At 38.8% G+C, this 16,819-nt stretch overlaps 1 protein-coding gene across 4 annotated transcripts; it reads right to left on the bottom strand.

The window, feature by feature from the left end:
* Positions 1-2,833: 2,833 nt before the first annotated feature.
* On the bottom strand, positions 2,834-14,041 carry cyp1b1 (cytochrome P450, family 1, subfamily B, polypeptide 1). 4 transcript variants are annotated; one of them, XR_012595295.1, is made up of 5 exons: positions 10,090-10,784; positions 9,891-9,961; positions 6,600-7,622; positions 4,733-6,105; positions 2,834-4,694 (listed from the first exon to the last, which is right to left on the bottom strand). XR_012595295.1 is itself a non-coding variant. In XM_074646824.1 (5 exons), the coding sequence occupies exons 4-5, from the start codon at positions 7,610-7,612 to the stop codon at positions 5,511-5,513; spliced, it is 1,608 nt and encodes a 535-aa protein (XP_074502925.1). In that variant the 5' UTR covers positions 7,613-7,622; positions 9,891-9,961; positions 10,090-10,161; positions 13,896-14,041; the 3' UTR covers positions 2,834-5,510. The 4 variants fall into 4 exon arrangements, 3 of the variants coding, with proteins under 3 accessions (XP_074502925.1, XP_074502926.1, XP_074502928.1); XM_074646824.1 differs by adding an exon at positions 13,896-14,041 and having other exon boundaries at positions 2,834-6,105; positions 10,090-10,161; XM_074646825.1 differs by adding an exon at positions 12,213-12,292 and having other exon boundaries at positions 2,834-6,105; positions 10,090-10,167.
* Positions 14,042-16,819: the final 2,778 nt, after the last annotated feature.

Here is a 16,819-nt window from a genome sequence, read left to right as displayed (position 1 = left end):
GCATTTTTAACAGAGAGTTAGACGAGAAGATCAATACCACTTTCATATCTGTCCTTTAAATGCTACAGCCAGCAGCCGGTTAGCGTAGCTTAGCACAAAGACTGGAAACGGGGCTAACAGCTAGCCTGGCTCTGTCCAAATGTAAAATAATATCTGCCAACTAGCACATCTAAAGCTCACTAATTAAAACATTATGTCTTTGTTTATTTAATCTGTGCAAAAACCATGAGAAGTGGTGTAAAAAAAACCATTTTATTTATATTTTATTTTTCTGCATTTTGAGAAATGATATAGTTACAGAGAAAATAGAATAAAATAAAAAATAAGATAAAATAATCAGAGGAGAAAAAAAAGAATAAAAGAGAAAGGAAAAAAAGAATAAAATAAAATGACTGATGACATTAATATCGATTCATAGAATATAGTTGAGAGATAGCTGATAAATTCATGGTAAAGGATATACAAACACCACAACAACAACAACAACAACAACAACAACCGGGTGGCACACATGCAATCATCTTAGCTGTCACATCTAACCGGGGACTCATTAGAAATGTGTGTTACAGTTTATATCTCACCCATCCTTTTCCCATCTTTCTTCAAAGAGATAAAGTTGATTTCTTATTCTTAGAAAAAAGTTATTTTTTCCATTCAATGTATTTAATTTACCAGATCTTTCCATTTGGAGTTAATTAAGTTATCATCTTTTAACCAATTCCTTTTAATTTGTTTAATTATTGCTACCCTTATTACTAAGAATAAATGTGAATCCTGCTTTTTCATCTCTTCTAGTATTTCCCCAAACAGTATGAATAGTGGGTTTTTATTTAGAGAAATACCAAAAATAACTTGATAGTTCTCTAATGGATTTTTTCTTTTCACTTTACATGACCAAAATATATGACACTAAAAAAAACAAACATTTTAAGACACATTATGGTTTTATTGGGGGTTAGATTTTACACTTTTTGATTAAAACAAACGAGAAAGCTGACTGTTTCCAGCCTTTATGCTAACGTAAGATGCTGACTGTACTCTTATTATTTAACAGAAAGTAGTATCAATCCTCTAACTCTCCACCAGGAAGCAAATAAGTGTATTTTCCAGAACCAACAGTGTTCCTTTAACCCTCTTAAAGGCCTCAGGCCTTCTGACTCACCAGTGTCTCCCACTCACTGCGCATTGTGTATGTATTTGTATCAGTTATTATTATTATTATTAGTTTGTGGTAACTTCATTATCCACATATTTATTTAGGTACATATGTCATGTAAAGATAATATAAACTGAAAAAATAAAGGCCTAAAAACTGCTCACTTAACTGTGAGCTCCTCAACAAGAATGTAATAATGCAGGTGTCACCTTCATCCCCTTTCATTTCTGTCTGTATCGTGCTTTAGTGTTGCATGCATATAAGTTTACCACAAAAAGAAAAATGCAGTCAATTAAATTACCACAAACTAATTGCCACACTGAACCTTGAGGCTCTGGAGCCTGCGTAGTCTCTACATTGATTACTCAGATGTTAGAGAGGGTGATGTACAGATTTCAGTTCATGTCTTCATTAGTCCGTCTACTGTGGTCTTGACCTGAACATCTTGGGATTCAAGCTCTGATAGCGTTGACTTCTGCCCTGCGCAGACATTTCAGCACTATTGTTCCTTCATTCCTGAGCTCCTATCAGTTCGTCTCAACAGCCAGTGACCTCTCGGAACGCCACATCTGTACAATCTCGCTGACATTCATTCAGATCTCCATATATCCCTCCATTCACAGTCTAAGCTCGGCTACGTCTAAGTTACACAACTTCACAGTCAACAGCGGGAGGCTCTTGTTGTGCTGCATGCGTGCGTGTTTTATCCTCGGCCAATGCAGGATACAAGCGATTCACGTTAATCTCGTTAATGCAGTCTTGACAGGTGTAAGCTGTAATGACATAGGATGTGTCTTACCACAACTTGATGTGATATTTCATCTTTCTCAGCAGGCTTATTCCTCCACAGCACCTGCTTTTACCAAGCAAGACATGACATTTCTCCTGTCGTCTTTTTAATCAGCGCATATTCTTTGTGCTTCATTTCCATAATTTGCAGAATATCAAAGTTCTGTTTTTGTGTTGTATATCAGGAATATTTGCTTCCTTCTGCAGCTCCCTGTAATGCAAGGAGGGGAAACACAACAAAAGCAATTCCCCCTGAAGGCTGATATTGTCTGCTATTATAACTCAAGTCATTATCCTGCTGATACAGGCGTATTACTCATGACATTGTCAGCGTCTCAGAAGCTCATTTGTGTTTGATGATCTGTCAGCTCCTTATTTCAGCAGAAAGGTGCAAAAGCAAACTTAGTGTTTTCCTTGCGATTCGTAGAGATTAAGCTCGGAGCGTTGCCACACATGACTTCAGATTTTGTACTTGTGAAAACTGAGAAGTGAAGCACAGAGAGAGAGGGAGCCATATCAGTAATCATCTACTGGAGTTTTATCTGAATTTGTCACGCACTCTGAAAAGTTGTCTGGCCGGCTGGCTGCAAGCCTCTCGCTGATCAAGTACAGGATGTTCTGGCAGGGCGAGATAAAACGCTGTTCAGGGAAAGGGATCTCCCAAACACTTCCTTTTTGTTCCCACCTGACCTGGCAACGCGCCAAGACTCGCATTGCATTTGTTTTATCACAGTGAGACTGTATGAAATGTTATGTCAATGAAGTACGGAGTCCCAGTGATGTCAAAAATATTTTCGAAATTTGTAAATGTTTCAATTACATTCTCATGAGTCCGTCGTATCACTTTTAACCTGTTGACAACAAACCACATCAGTGAAAAAACAAAAGAATAGTTAAAGTGTCTGTTTATTATGTAACTGTACAATATCATTCATAACAACGTGCAGGCAAGCGGGTTGAAGAAATACTCATCACAGCTGCAGTTACAGTATGCGCAGCCAAAAGCTTAAAGTATTAGCAGTAATGAATGTCTTTTGTTGCACTCGTCAAATTTGTATTATTCTACATAAGAAGCACATGAGGTAAAGAAATTTTTGGATTTCAGGTATTTCTCGACCCTGTTGGGAGCAGATAAACATTAAGAAAATGGAAGTTTAAATTTATTATTTGGTGACAAAAGCTTTTTTTTTTTTTAGTTTTTGCTTCTTTTTAGGTGGTTGTTATAGTTTCCGAATGATGAAGACAGTTGGAGAACAAATAGGTATAAAATTGGATGGAGGCTCTACAGGATGATTTCCTTTTTTGGCAGCTACCATGCTTTTCCCAAATGATGTACAGATTTTTAGACAAATGGCTTGATAAAAATGGCTATAAAATAGTACTTATAGCTGCCGTAAATAGGAAAAAAATCTGACTATGACCCATGCCACCATTCAGCAAAATGTAATTTCAACAGTAACTTCACTCCTCTGCTATTTCCAGTTAAACTTTGACAAAACCAGCATGTAGAACATTTCATCATTTGGTTTGCTGAGGAAAAGAGAAATGGCTTATGCAATTGTTTTCTGGTCTTACCAACTGAGCGACGCCTCCAGTGGTGCGATTAAAAAAAGATTATACTTTTACTTCTATAAGATAATTATGAACTGTCAATTAATGGATATCTTGTGATTTACTAAGACATACAAACCAGGTCTGTTACCAACTTAAAGAGGACCTATTATGATAATTTTCAGGTGCATACTTGTATTTTGGGTTTCTACTAGAACATGTTTACATAATTTAATATTCAAAAAACGCTTTATTTTTCTCATACGGGCTGTGCTGCAGCACCCCTCTTCACCCTTTGTCTGAAACGCTCTGTTTGAGCCCCGTCCACCTCCCAAAAAGCCCAGTCTGCTCTGATTGGTTAGCTGGCCCACTCTGTTGTGATTGGTCAAACAAACCAAACTCTTTGGACTCTGCTCCAGCTCGGCTCTAACTAGCTTCGTTTGAGGGCGTGCCAAACTAGCCGTTATGCAAATGTGTTACTTGGTGACATCACCATGTTACAGAAGAAAAGGCGGGACTTCAATCGAGGTGTTTCAGGCAGTTTAGGAGCAGTGTTTCTGTGGGGGAGGGTAACTCCCTTTGCAGACCTTTTACATGCACAAAAAAACTATATAACACACTAAAGGAAAGAGAAAAAGCATAAAAGGTCCTCTTTAAAGTCACCTGTTAATTAAAAAAAATGATCTGAATAACATTATTCCAAAACGCTTCAGCAGGAAGCCAATAATTGCTCAAATCCAAGACTTTACAGTCAGTGCATTAGTCTTTCAAGCTGAGGCAGAAATTAGATGAAAAATACAATATTTACCCCCAGTGTCCCAACCTTAATTTTGACAGTGTGAATATTTCTTTAAATAAAAAACAACAAGAAGAAGAAACAATGTGGTTACTGGCATCTTGAGCATGGAAATTAAATGACGGGGTTAAAAGGTTTTTTCCACAGAGCAGCATTCTACAACATTCAAACTTAAAAACCTTTGCGAACACTGATCTAATATTAGTCTTTTCATACTTGCATTGGACAGCAGTTCACAGACACCAGCAGAAAAGGCAGGTATGTTGGGCGTACCCTTACGCTCCTTTGCCTCGTCTGTTCAAACAGCATCTACAGTAGATTTCAGAATATATCAGATGACTTTCAAAAGCCTTCTCGTTAAAATATTTGACATTTCATAGGCCTTATTCCTGAGTAACTAAGCTTTTACACTATATATATATATATATGAATAATTACACATAAGTACATTTTATTTGAGTAGACATTAGGTTAAAGGGCTGATGCACTCCATGAGCTTATTCGCCTGTTTCATGCAGAATCACTGTCACGAGTCTGACTTTACTGTAGGTGGCACATTACTTTTGTTACATAAACATCTCCAGTTTTGTATTGTTTACCTTGAAATATAATATTTTTTATATGTTTTGAGAAGTTTGACAGGGTTTAGAACCCTTATTAAGAAGAAAAACTTTAAAATTAGCAGCCAAATTAAAGGGATTCCTGAAAAGCTGACATTTTAGAGATATGTTTACAGCAAAAATGTTAATAGAAATGACATGCAGCACTATGATGTTGATGTATGCTTGATGGTTTCTACTTTTCAATCAATTATTGTAACAATAGCATTCACACTAGAATCACAAGGGTGTGTTACAGCAGCTATTCAGGTTCCTGTAACCACAGTGCTGCCTGTACTGAGGTCTAGTTGAAGCTGATCTCCAGTGACGTGCAGCTGACTGCCGTCCTCCAGCTTGGTGAATCAAAATAAGAAGTTAAATAGTAAAGGTGAACTGCTGGTTGTGTGGGACGTGGCGTGTACGCACTACGCCGTGTCTCCTGTGAAACACATCTGTTAATATAATACTTAAAAACGAGTCAGTAATCAGTGATAAAAAATTTAGCCTGAGATTTCAGCTTATAAATATAGTTTTCAGCCCACAAACAGGAGCTACAGTTCATAAGTCTTTTGTGTTTCAGCCTTCATTTGCTTTGCTTTTTTTGATAATTTTCTTTTGTTTACGAGTCTGATGAGGGCTCGCCCTCGACCTCCTTCCTGGCAGCCGCATCCAGCAGCGTCATATCTCCGCGCAGAGTCACTGCTATGGAGTAGGGATGCGGTTTCAGAGTCAGACCGTAGCTTGAGTCCAGTTTCACCGGCCTGGCCGGGTCCACGGTGATGTGGCACTGGTGGACGATCAGGGCCGTGAAGAGGAACAGCGACAGCTTGGACAGCTCCTCGCCGATGCACCGCCGCTTGCCCAGGGAGAAGATGAGCACGCTGCTGGTCAGGTCCTTGTTCAGCACCCCGTCCTGGTTCAGGAAGCGTTGGGGGTCAAAGGTCTCTGGGTGGGACCACAGGGTCGAGTCGTGGTTGTTGGACCACTGGTTGATGAAGACCACCGTGTCCTTTGGTATGGCGTAGCCCATGATGGAGGTGTCCCTGGTGGTGCAGTGAGGGATGGTGAGCGGCACGAGGCTGGTGAAGCGCATCACCTCGTAGATGAAGGCCATGATGTACGGCAGCTGCAGCTGGTCCTCGATGGAGGGCAGCCGGCTGCGGTCCACCACCTTACCCAACTCCTGCTGGAGACGAACCTGCATCTCAGGATACCTACAGTCACAGATGAGACCTACGTTTTAGATGATGGAGGATACGCTCACTTCTTTTCCACTTTATTTATAGAAATCTGACATTTAGTAAGCAAAGAAATTATTTATTGAACACACTGTCATAGAAAAGTACTACAGATGTATATTTACTATCTCTTTCTATATAAAAAAAACAAAAACAGTGGCTCAAGGCTCTGATGGGATTAAACAATCACGCAAGATTAGAAACTTGTGTGTGAAATCTGCCAACGATGGTGCTGCTTTGTACAGTTGAATGCTGACTGGGCACTTTCACTGGTGTGCAGTTTCAGGTCTTTATGTTGTGCTGCCAGTACCTGCCTGTGCCTCAGCTCCGACACTAGGCTGTTGCATAACACAAATGCTACTCAACTTCCTCAAGTCTGTGCAGCTTTAGCAGCAGGGTGATGCATTTGCCATTATACATCTCCTATTGTCTGTTTTTTATGATGAAAATGTGAGGAAAATGTTGCTTACTTGATTAGTATGAGGATGATCCACTGCAGTGAAGTTGACAGTGTGTCTTGACTTGCTCCAAATATGTCCCCCATAATGGGGGTCACAAAGTCCTTCCCTGATGAGAGGCCTGATTTGTCCCTCAGCTTGTCCATCGCCACTATAAAAGCATCTGTCATGTCCCTGATGGTGCTGGACTGGATGGTTTTCCTGTGTTCAATCACTTTTTCTCTGATGAACTTGGTGAACTCCAGGTTGAGATTCTTGAAGTTCTCAAATATGGTTTTGATTGGGTTTGGGAAGTACTGGAGCCAGGGCATCACGTCCACTATGCTGCCTGCGCCCACTGTCTGGGTGAACTGCTCATTCCTGCCAACCACCTGCTGAAACTCCGCATCTTCATAAGAGTACCTTTTCCCAAAGCACACCGCGCTCATGATGTTGGCCGTGGACACCACCAGGTACGCCATAGGCTGGAAGAACCGATGCTCTTTGGTTTTCCCCACAAACAGCTGCAGCAGCTCTCTGATCTCGCAGACCACGTGGTGCTCAAACGCCCTCTTGGTGTGCGGGTTCCCAGTGGAGAACATCCGGACTGTGGACATGGCCACTCTGCGGTGCATCTTCCACAGGTCGGTGATGGTGCCAAACGCGAAGCTGTCTCCGTCGCTGATGTACCGGAAAGAGGTGAAGTCAGGTCTGCCGGCGAACTCGGGTCCCTGCTTGACCAGAGCTTTTTTGATGGAGTCCCCGCTCAGCACCACCACGGTGCGAGAGCCCAACTTGATCTGGAACACGTTGCCGTACTTCTTGGCCATGCGCGTAAAGTAGAGGTGCGGCGCGTTACCAAGCTGCGGAGCGTTACCGACGAGCGGCCAGGCGAGCGGACCGGGAGGACCGGGAGGACCGGAGAGAGAGCGCTGCCGGAGGAGCCGCAGCCAGCGCCACAGGTGGAGGGAGAACAACAGAGTCACACATGCCAGCAACAGAGCTCTGGCGTTCACCGGGTTAATCCCCTCCAATGTGACATCCATGATGGGGATCCTGCAGGAGGGAATATATATATATACACTGTTAATTTACAGCAGGATTTCAACAGTATCAACCTGTTATTGCTAAAAACAGTGCTTAATACAAAAGAAAACCTGTTAAATTACGCTCATAGGCCAGTTTTTTAACTGAACTATAATGCATTCTTAAAAAAACAGCACTTTATTGCTGATCAACTGTCTGAAGCAAGGGTGCCCAAACTTTTCCCTTGGAGGGCCAAAACTGGAACTCAATGGTAACTCAAAATTAAACACCTATTGTATTATATTGTTAAGATGCAAAATGGTACTAGGATCCCAAGTTCCCATGTATGCTGCATTCAAAAAACTGCATGTTTTCCCCAAAACTGCATAGGATTATCTTAAAGTGGGCATGTCTGTAAAGGGAAGACTCGTGGGTACCCAGAGAACCCATTTACATTCACATATCTTGAGGTCAGAGGTCAAGGGACACCTTGACAAATGGCCATACCAGTTTTTCCCCACCAAAATTTAGCCCAACTTTATAGTGTTAGCCTCCTTCCTGACAAGCTAATATGACATGATATGGTACTAATGGAGTCCTTAGGTTTTCTAGTTTCATATGATGCCACTATCTTCTAACCATAAACCCGAGCTTGGTACGGCCTCCAAAAGACAGTAAAGTCGGTTGGGTCTTTTAATAAAAAAAAAAGAATTTGCTAACATCTGGCGGGCCAAATCAAACCTGATGGTGGGCCAACTTTGGCCCGCGGGCCCCACTTTGGGCAGCCCTGGTCTAAAGTATCATCAGTAACAGTTCCATGCAGTATTTGTTGAATTCTGGGACCTGATCTGCACATGTGAGGCTTGTACATTGTACATGATTGTAAAATCAGTGAATTAGCTCCGTTCTTCACTCACATGTTGTTATGGTTTGCATTCTGTGCTTGTAGCCAGCTAGAGACAGACATTTGGGGAAAAGTGTCAACAACTCTATTATAGCCTTTTTCCTAACAAGTGCCTTTAATTGTATTTAGTGTGACTATTCCTATGTCTGTAACCTGCTAAGTCTATTCATCTAGGCAAAAAATAATGTTTATTAAAATGTATGTAAAAAATACAACCTAAATAGTGCATTAAAACAAATCAGTAAGATAATGTAAAAGAAAGGTGAAAAACAGCTATATAGTGTATCTTTAAACAATAAATTAACTGTAAAATACTGTGAAATTAATTTTTAAAAAAAAATTATTTTTCATTAACAGTACAAAGCTGTAAATTTCAGCGACAGTATAATAATGTTAATTTTACAGTAACATAAAGGCAACCCTGCTGCCAGTTCTTTACTGTTATTTTACTGGGAAATTCTTAACAGTGTATATATAACATCAGTATTAAATGCATATTCTCCTGGGAACCGAGTAAAAAAAGAGTCTTTCAATTACTTTTTTTGTGTGATTTCCTTCCTATTTAGGCTTAAAAGAAAATCTTACAATTTAGACTTTTTGGACTTTATTTTTTATTTTACAGCATGTCCACTGTAGTGGACCACAGTGGACCATTTCAGTGTGAAAAGACTAAAAAAAAAACAGATTATGGCCATAGAGTGATATTAAACCGAGAATATATTCAACTTGATTCAAAAAAACACATGCCATATCACTGGAAGGCCCATGATGTCCTCTTTACAATACACCAGGGGTTGATAGAGTAGGTCAAAAGAGTAAGAGGATATGCATGTGGACAAAATGTCCACTACAGAGGACACATGTCAATGGGCTGGGTCTCAGGAGGATATAGAAGGTTTAAAATATATGATAGTATAGGCTTGTGAAATTAAAGGAAAAAAAAATAAAAAATCAGGACGTGATTAAATACCTGCTTATGTCCTTGGTTCATCGAAAAAAATATGATCCTGCAGGGGGAATATGTATATATAAATATATATATATATAAATAAATATATATATATATATATATATATATATATATATATAAACCTTTATTTCACCAGGTAGTACTCATTGAGATTAAGCATCTCTTTTTGCAAGAGAGACCTGATGGCCAAGATAGCAGCATTTAAACATACATTAAAGTTTCAGACTCCACAACATAAAACAAATGCAAAATAAATACATAGCATAATATCATATAAAAAACACATTAAAACCAAGTGTTTGAAGCCATAACATCAGTATTAAATGCAATATAGGAGGTTTAAAATATATGATAGTATAGGCTTGTGAAATTAAAATTAAAAGTAAAAAAAAAAATTAAAAAAAATTAGAAGGTGATTAAATACCTGCTTATGTCCTTGGTTCATCGAAAAAAAACAAAAAACACCAGCCTTTACGATGTATCCAAAATATGATCCTGCAGGGGAAATATATATAACATCAGTATTAAATGCAATATAGTAGGTTTCAATTATATGATAGAATAGGCTTGTGAAATTAAAGGTAAACAAAAAAAAAAAAAAAGATCCGTAGGTGATTAAATACCTGCTTATGTCCTTGGTTCATCGTAGAAAAAAAAGTATCCAAAATATGTTTCTGTTTCCAAATGTGTTTATCCTTGAACTGAATAATGGAGAGACTACATTTAAAAATCCACACACAACAGATCCAGAGAAGCAGCCTGATATAAAGAGTGAAGTGTGCAGCAGCAACCTGTTGCTGTTGTGCATCCACAGTCACAGTGTGTGGAAGAAGAAGCTGTGTGTTGGTGTTGCTGCTCTCCGTCCGCAGCAGCAGCAGCCGGGCCATGCTGTGAAGCTCCGCTGCAACAACTACAACCATTTATCCAGAAAACGACGCACAGCATCACTGACTCTCTCTCTCTCTGTGTGTGTGTGTGTGTGTGTGTGTGTGTGTGTGTGTGTGAGAGAGAGTGAGTGTTTGAGTGTTTGAGCGTGTGTGTGTGTGTGCACCCTGGCTTTGTTACAGTGGGCAGGTTTGTTGCAAAGGGTGTCACCTCCTCCACCTCCTCCACCTCCTCCCACCATCACCTCCTCCTCCCTCTCTCAGTGTACTCTCACCGGCAGCACACGTTATTGTCAGACAGGTAGTAAACTGGAGCGTTTAAAGCAGAGAAAGATAAAGTTCAACTGAAGTGACTGGATTGTTCGTTTTAAGAGAATAAAGTAGGACCATTATAGATTTAAACTATTTAAATAATAAAAAAAATAAACACTTTAATAGTAAGTATGAGAAACTTATTTTTGTTATAATAATAATAATAATAATTCTTATTATTAGAATATAATATATCATATATCATAATATATACATTAATATAATAATTATTATTATTATTATTATTATTATAACAAAAATACATGTTTCATACTTACTATTAAAGTGTTTATTCTTTATTATTTAAATAGTTTATTATTTAAATAATAATGATTATTATTATTATTATATAATATATAATATAATACTATATATATTAATATAATATATCATAATTATTATTTTTATGAATGGGGTATTATTGGTGTTGGTAATATATTGGTATGAGTATTTCTCCATGTGCATCTTCTTTGAGTTAACTATTTTAAAGCAAACATAATCGTTAGTAGGCTATAGTGTTATTACTATTATTACTATTATTAGCTTGTTGTTATTATTATTGTTATTTTTATAAGCAATATGAACATGCAGATTTTGTTTTATGGGTTCCTCAGCAGTTTGTTGAAGTCTTGTAACAACGTGTGTCGCTGCCTGAGGGAAGAAACACCCAACAAGTCGACGGAGTTCAAACTGATTAAAATAAATTATACACCTCGAATCACAATGTAAACATCAATTTATAACTGCTGCTTTGACGTAGGTGTGACGATGCGATGTTTTCTTTTGAGGGTTTTTTTTTAACACCGCAATTTAGCCTTTTTTTTTTTTTTTTAAATGAGATTAAAAATCATAATTAAGCTCTTCTTTTCTTTTTCTGTTTTTGTGCGGGCCTAAATATTTTTTTTGGTTTCAGTGTTATGGTTTTATTTATTTATGTATTTATTTATTCATTTTTATTTTTTTTAGTTATTTGTTTGTTTGTTTATCTATTTATTTATTTGTTTATTTATTCATTTATTTATTTGCTTTCGCTATACTCTACTTATTCCCCTCAGAGCAGCATTATATCTGCTGTAATGAAAAGAAAAGAAGCTTAAAATTACACACATTGTAGTGTTTTCTGTGTTTCCTCTGATGCCAAAGTTGTTTTTTCAATGACATTAATAATTGAGGGTGCGTTTTCCTATCAAGCCACCAGGAGGAGGCGAACCTCGTCTTCTAACTCATTAATTTTCCCTAATTAAGAAGCTGCTCATCAGACAGGTTCCTGCACAACACCTGCAGGCTGCAGCCTCACAATTAACTCTTCATTCTCTATTATAAAAAACAATACTCCATGTAGGAGGCCGTTTGGAAATTTGGAAATACACTTAATCAAGGCAGATATAATAATAATAATAATAATAATAATAATCTGTTTACAGTTTAAATCAAGTCAAGGCTGGATGATAATAGTGGTTGTTATGTGTCTCTCGGGGGTTCAGACCTGCATCATCATCCTCATCATCATCATCATCATCATCATCATCATTTAGAGAACATTCATTTACGTGTATTTGTTTTTGGTTTAGTAGTTTTTCCTTCAGTGTTCAGATGATATTTGTGTCTCTGTCCTCTGCTCTGCTCTGCTCTGCTCTGCTCTGGTCTGCTCTGCTCAGGTCTGCTCTGATCTGGTCTGCTCTGATCTGCTCAGGTCTGCTCTGGTCTGGTCTGCTCTGCTCTGCTCTGCTCTGCTCTGCTCTGGTCTGCTCTGCTCTGCTCTGCTCTGCTCAGGTCTGCTCTGGTCTGGTCTGGTCTGGTCTGGTCTGGTCAGGTCAGGTCTGCTCTGCTCAGGTATGGTCTGGTCTGGTCTGCTCTGGTCTGGTCTGGTCTAGTCAGGTCTGGTCTGGTCTGGTCTGGTCTAGTCAGGTCTGCTCTGCTCAGGTCTGGTCTGGTCTGCTCTGCTCTGCTCTGCTCTGGTCTGGTCTGCTCTGCTCTGCTCAGGTCTGGTCTGGTCTGCTCTGGTCTGCTCTGCTCAGGTCTGCTCTGCTCTGCTCTGGTCTGGTCTGCTCTGGTCTGGTCTGCTCTGGTCTGGTCTGGTCTGGTCTGGTCTGGTCTGGTCTGGTCTGGTCTAGTCTGCTCTGGTCTGGTCTGGTCTGGTCTGCTCAGGTCTGGTCTGGTCTGGTCTGGTCTTCTCTGGTCTGGTCTGGTCTGGTCTGGTCTGCTCTGGTCTGGTCTGGTCTGATCTGGTCTGCTCTGCTCTGCTCTGGTCTGGTCTGGTCTGCTCTGGTCTGGTCTGGTCTGGTCTGGTCTGGTCTGGTCTGGTCTGGTCTGGTCTGGTCTGTCTGGTCTGGTCTGGTCTGGTTGTGATGTGGTTCGGGGATCCGGGTTCAGTACCTCGGACAGCGGCTCAGATAAACGCGGTCATGTCCTCTGACCCCCCAACACAAACACAAACCACCGTCACATGTCATGCTGTTGATTATGTGTTTTTGTTTAAAAAAGTAAAATAATATATAATAAAATTAAATAATTAAAAATGTAAAATATATTATTTTAAATAAATAAAATTAAAAAATAAATCTCTCTGATACGCTGAGTACCAGAGTACATTGTAGTATCCTAATTTACTCAGAACATAATGATCTTATTGTACTTAATAGAATATTTTGACTTCTATAATATCATCATAACCTATAGAAATGATGTGCTTTATGTCAGTTTATTATTTAAAATGAATGATGATAATAATTATAATAATAATAATAATAATAATAACAACAACAACAACAACAATAATAATAATGATAATAATAATAATTTGCAACATTTTATATATATTTTATATATATAAAACAACAATAATAATGAAAATAACTTGCAACGCTTTATATATATATATAAATCGTGATTGCATCCAGAAGACGTTGCAAAGTTGTCCTTTTAAAGAACATTCATAGCAGCAGATTATTCACAATACTTTTAAATTAAAATAGAAATGTAACCATATTATAAATAAATATTATATCACGAAATCTTCATAATATAATATGGTTACATTTATATTTTTATTTTAGTTTAAAAAAATCACAGAATTATAAATGAAGTTCTACCCTGTTTCAAGATAGATATAGATAGATAGATAGATAGATAGATAGATAGATAGATAGATAGATAGATAGATAGATAGATAGATAGATAGATAGATAGATAGATAGATAGATTTAAGTAAAGTGAATGTAAAGCACACAGACACTTATAGCGTCAGGGCCCTCCAGTTGTCCTCCCCTTGGTGAACTTGTGATCTGTCTTTATTCCAGTAGTGAATGGATCTATGAGGGTGGAGAAGAGCTGGTGAATGAACAACTGGTCCCAGCCTCCTTTACCGGCAGCATCCAGCTATTAGACCAAACCCCAGCAGGTCCGCCTGCCTTTTAATCCACATGGTCGTTGGGTAAAAAACATGCTGGATTTTACTCAGATCCTCTCATTGGACCAAATAATTAAATTTTTGGTAACCTGTAATTACTGAAACTATATTATCTATAGCTGATAATTCATTAACTGATGGAAAATTGCTAACAAAATTATATTAATTTGCATTTATCTGATCCAGTGTGTGTGTGTGTGTAGTGGGTCAGTGGTCAAACTAGTGATCCTGAACATCCCATGGTCATAAGACCTTTGTTAACTCAGTAAGTCTTTGGTTAAAAAGACCACACACTCTGTGCTTGAGCGGTCATAATATATTCACTCCACATTTTACGGATCAAAATCTCTTCTTTTTATATTATTCCTGGGGGCTAATTCATTTCCCACTACCTTACATTTCTTATTATTGTTAAAAGACAAGATGGGAAAACTTTGCTTTGTCTGATAAAAGTGGGAAATCATCATTCTAATTCACAGATAAGCCTAAAAATGATAATAATAATAATATAGCATCCTCCATTTGTAGCCTTCATTTTATTCCCATATGAAATTTGATACTAGAAGACTATCCAAAGAAATGATTTGTTCTTGTTGTCTTTTCTTACACTATTTGTCAGCTGTATATCTGTATAGAGGCAGATGACCAATTAGACCACTGTAGTATATCAGAATCTCATTTTAAATCAATTTTAGATGTTAGATACCAGTGGAGCTTCATGCATAGACTCAATAAGCTCTGTTTCTGTGCAAGACTCCTAAATATAGCCCCTTAAACCCACATTTGTTTGTGTTTGGATGCCGAGTTTTAGTAGGTAATCCCCTCAAAGGTGCAGTTAGGTGTCTTTAGCTGCAGAACAAGCTGTAGGGTAGACGGGCCCACACAGCGGCCTCTGCCTTGGGTCCTCACTGCTAGTAAGTTCAGTTTCAACACCGTGTTTCCCTTCCCGCTTGACTGACAGCTCAATTGCTCATCGCGTGTGAGTGAGCATGGAGGTCAGGGAGGAGCTCAGGAAGGAGTGTACAGGTGATGATGTGCTCAGACGGTAAAGGTACAGTTACAGTGTACAGTTCCTACCTGGCAGGGCAGCGATCACGGCTGATTCCAACAGCATTTCTCACATTCAGAGCATAGTTTGGTACAGGGGGAAATCAGACTAAGTCATATCAGGAAGTTAGGTCATCCACAAACAGGAATGATGAATGAAACAAGCCATTACTTTGATTTATGCCTGTTATTAGTGGAAGCGTGCACAGGACCTCGGAAGAGCTGCGCGCCTTTTACAGCACTTACGGGGCTTATCTGACTCTCCGAATCAATGCTGTGAACTTCTGGGGAAAACAGAGGAACAGAGGGGGACGGCCCAAGGCTATTCTAAAGGTGCTGAGCAGTCACGCACATGTGCTTCATCATAGGGGTGACAACTGAACGTAAAGCCACTGACAACTTCACTAAACACAGGTCTACCTCCGTGTGCTTGGCAGGGTTAGGCACAGAATAGAGCTGCTAACCCGCCTAGATTTGGTTAAGCTTTTTAGGCATGATGCTGACCTGCCAGGGAGGTTCTTTAACAAAATGCACACATTTAGGCTATCATAGGTTATAGGAGAAGTTTGTAATTTGACAAATAGATAAAATGTATTGACAAAATGCATATTGAAGACAAAAAAATAGAAAAAAAATATGTAAGTTAATTTAATTTAAATTGACCCTTTAATTTAACACTAAAAGTGCACCTAAATTAGCTTGATATGTTGAGATTTAAGATGATAGATGTTTTTATTTATGCATGCACTAAAGTCCAATGCAAGAAGAACATGAATGAACAGGGTCTGAATAGTTATAGTGGAACAATGACCATTTTTCTAATCATGTAACAGGTTTATAAAATGAACAATGAATATTGCATTGTTTCAGAAGAGGCAAACGAAGGTAATAAGTGATATGTATTTTATAAACAACTTTAAACACGTTCGGGACTTTGAGTAGAAAACAAAAACACAATATAACACTTCATGGAAAAGGACTTTATCTCTGCAATAACTAACCAACTAACCAACTAACTAACTAACTCACGGGTAGAGACATAAGGAGAGTTAACAGCTACTAACAACGTCTGGCAGTCAATGAATTGGTATGAGATTTCAGAGCAATAAGACGACTGTCAGGGCTCCAAAAGTGCCAAACCATTTGTATAAAACTACAAGTGCATTGGTCAAGAACGATGCAAAATGATTTAAAGCTGCACTCATCAATAATTTGATATTAACAAAGGATCAAATGACTATGTGTAATGTGAGAGGTGTTACTTGTAGTGACAACCCAATACAAAGTGTTTTAGCATCCAGCTTTACTTTGAATTGTGGTGAGTGTAGTTCAAACGCGGTGTCGCAAGCAGCTTTCCTCCGCCGGGAAAAGACATTCGGTGTAGCGCTATTGCCTTCTGGGTGGAAACGGTATAGGGCTTATACATACTGTACAGTGCCAGAAACGTATTGAAGTAACGGAAAGGGAAAGAAAAGTGTGAAAAATTGCCATAAATGCGAGAGAACTGTGACCCTGGGAGGAAACCGGGAGAGGGCAATGAAAAACATGAGTCTCCCGGTAATATCGGGAGGGTTGGCAAGTATGTGTGTAAGAATTGTTTTGCTATAGCAGGTTTGCCATAATGACTTTACGGTGACAATATGTCTATGCTCAGATTGTTCCGCTGCACCTAAGTGGCTAAAAAATCAATAATGCTGCTTT

The sequence above is a fragment of the Sebastes fasciatus genome, chromosome 9 (genome assembly GCF_043250625.1).
Source record: "Sebastes fasciatus isolate fSebFas1 chromosome 9, fSebFas1.pri, whole genome shotgun sequence".
Taxonomy (NCBI): Eukaryota; Metazoa; Chordata; class Actinopteri; order Perciformes; family Sebastidae; genus Sebastes; species Sebastes fasciatus.
Note: the sequence above shows the minus strand (reverse complement) of the source record. Positions and strands in the feature narration are given on the sequence as shown.

Coding starts and splice junctions, on each gene's coding strand:
- cyp1b1 (XM_074646824.1), bottom strand. CDS start 7,612: ATGGATGTCACATTGGAGGGGATTAACCCGGTGAACGCCAGAGCTCTG. Junction 6,106..6,599: donor ATCATCCTCATACTAATCAA/GTAAGCAACATT, acceptor CTGTGACTGTAG/GTATCCTGAGATGCAGGTTC.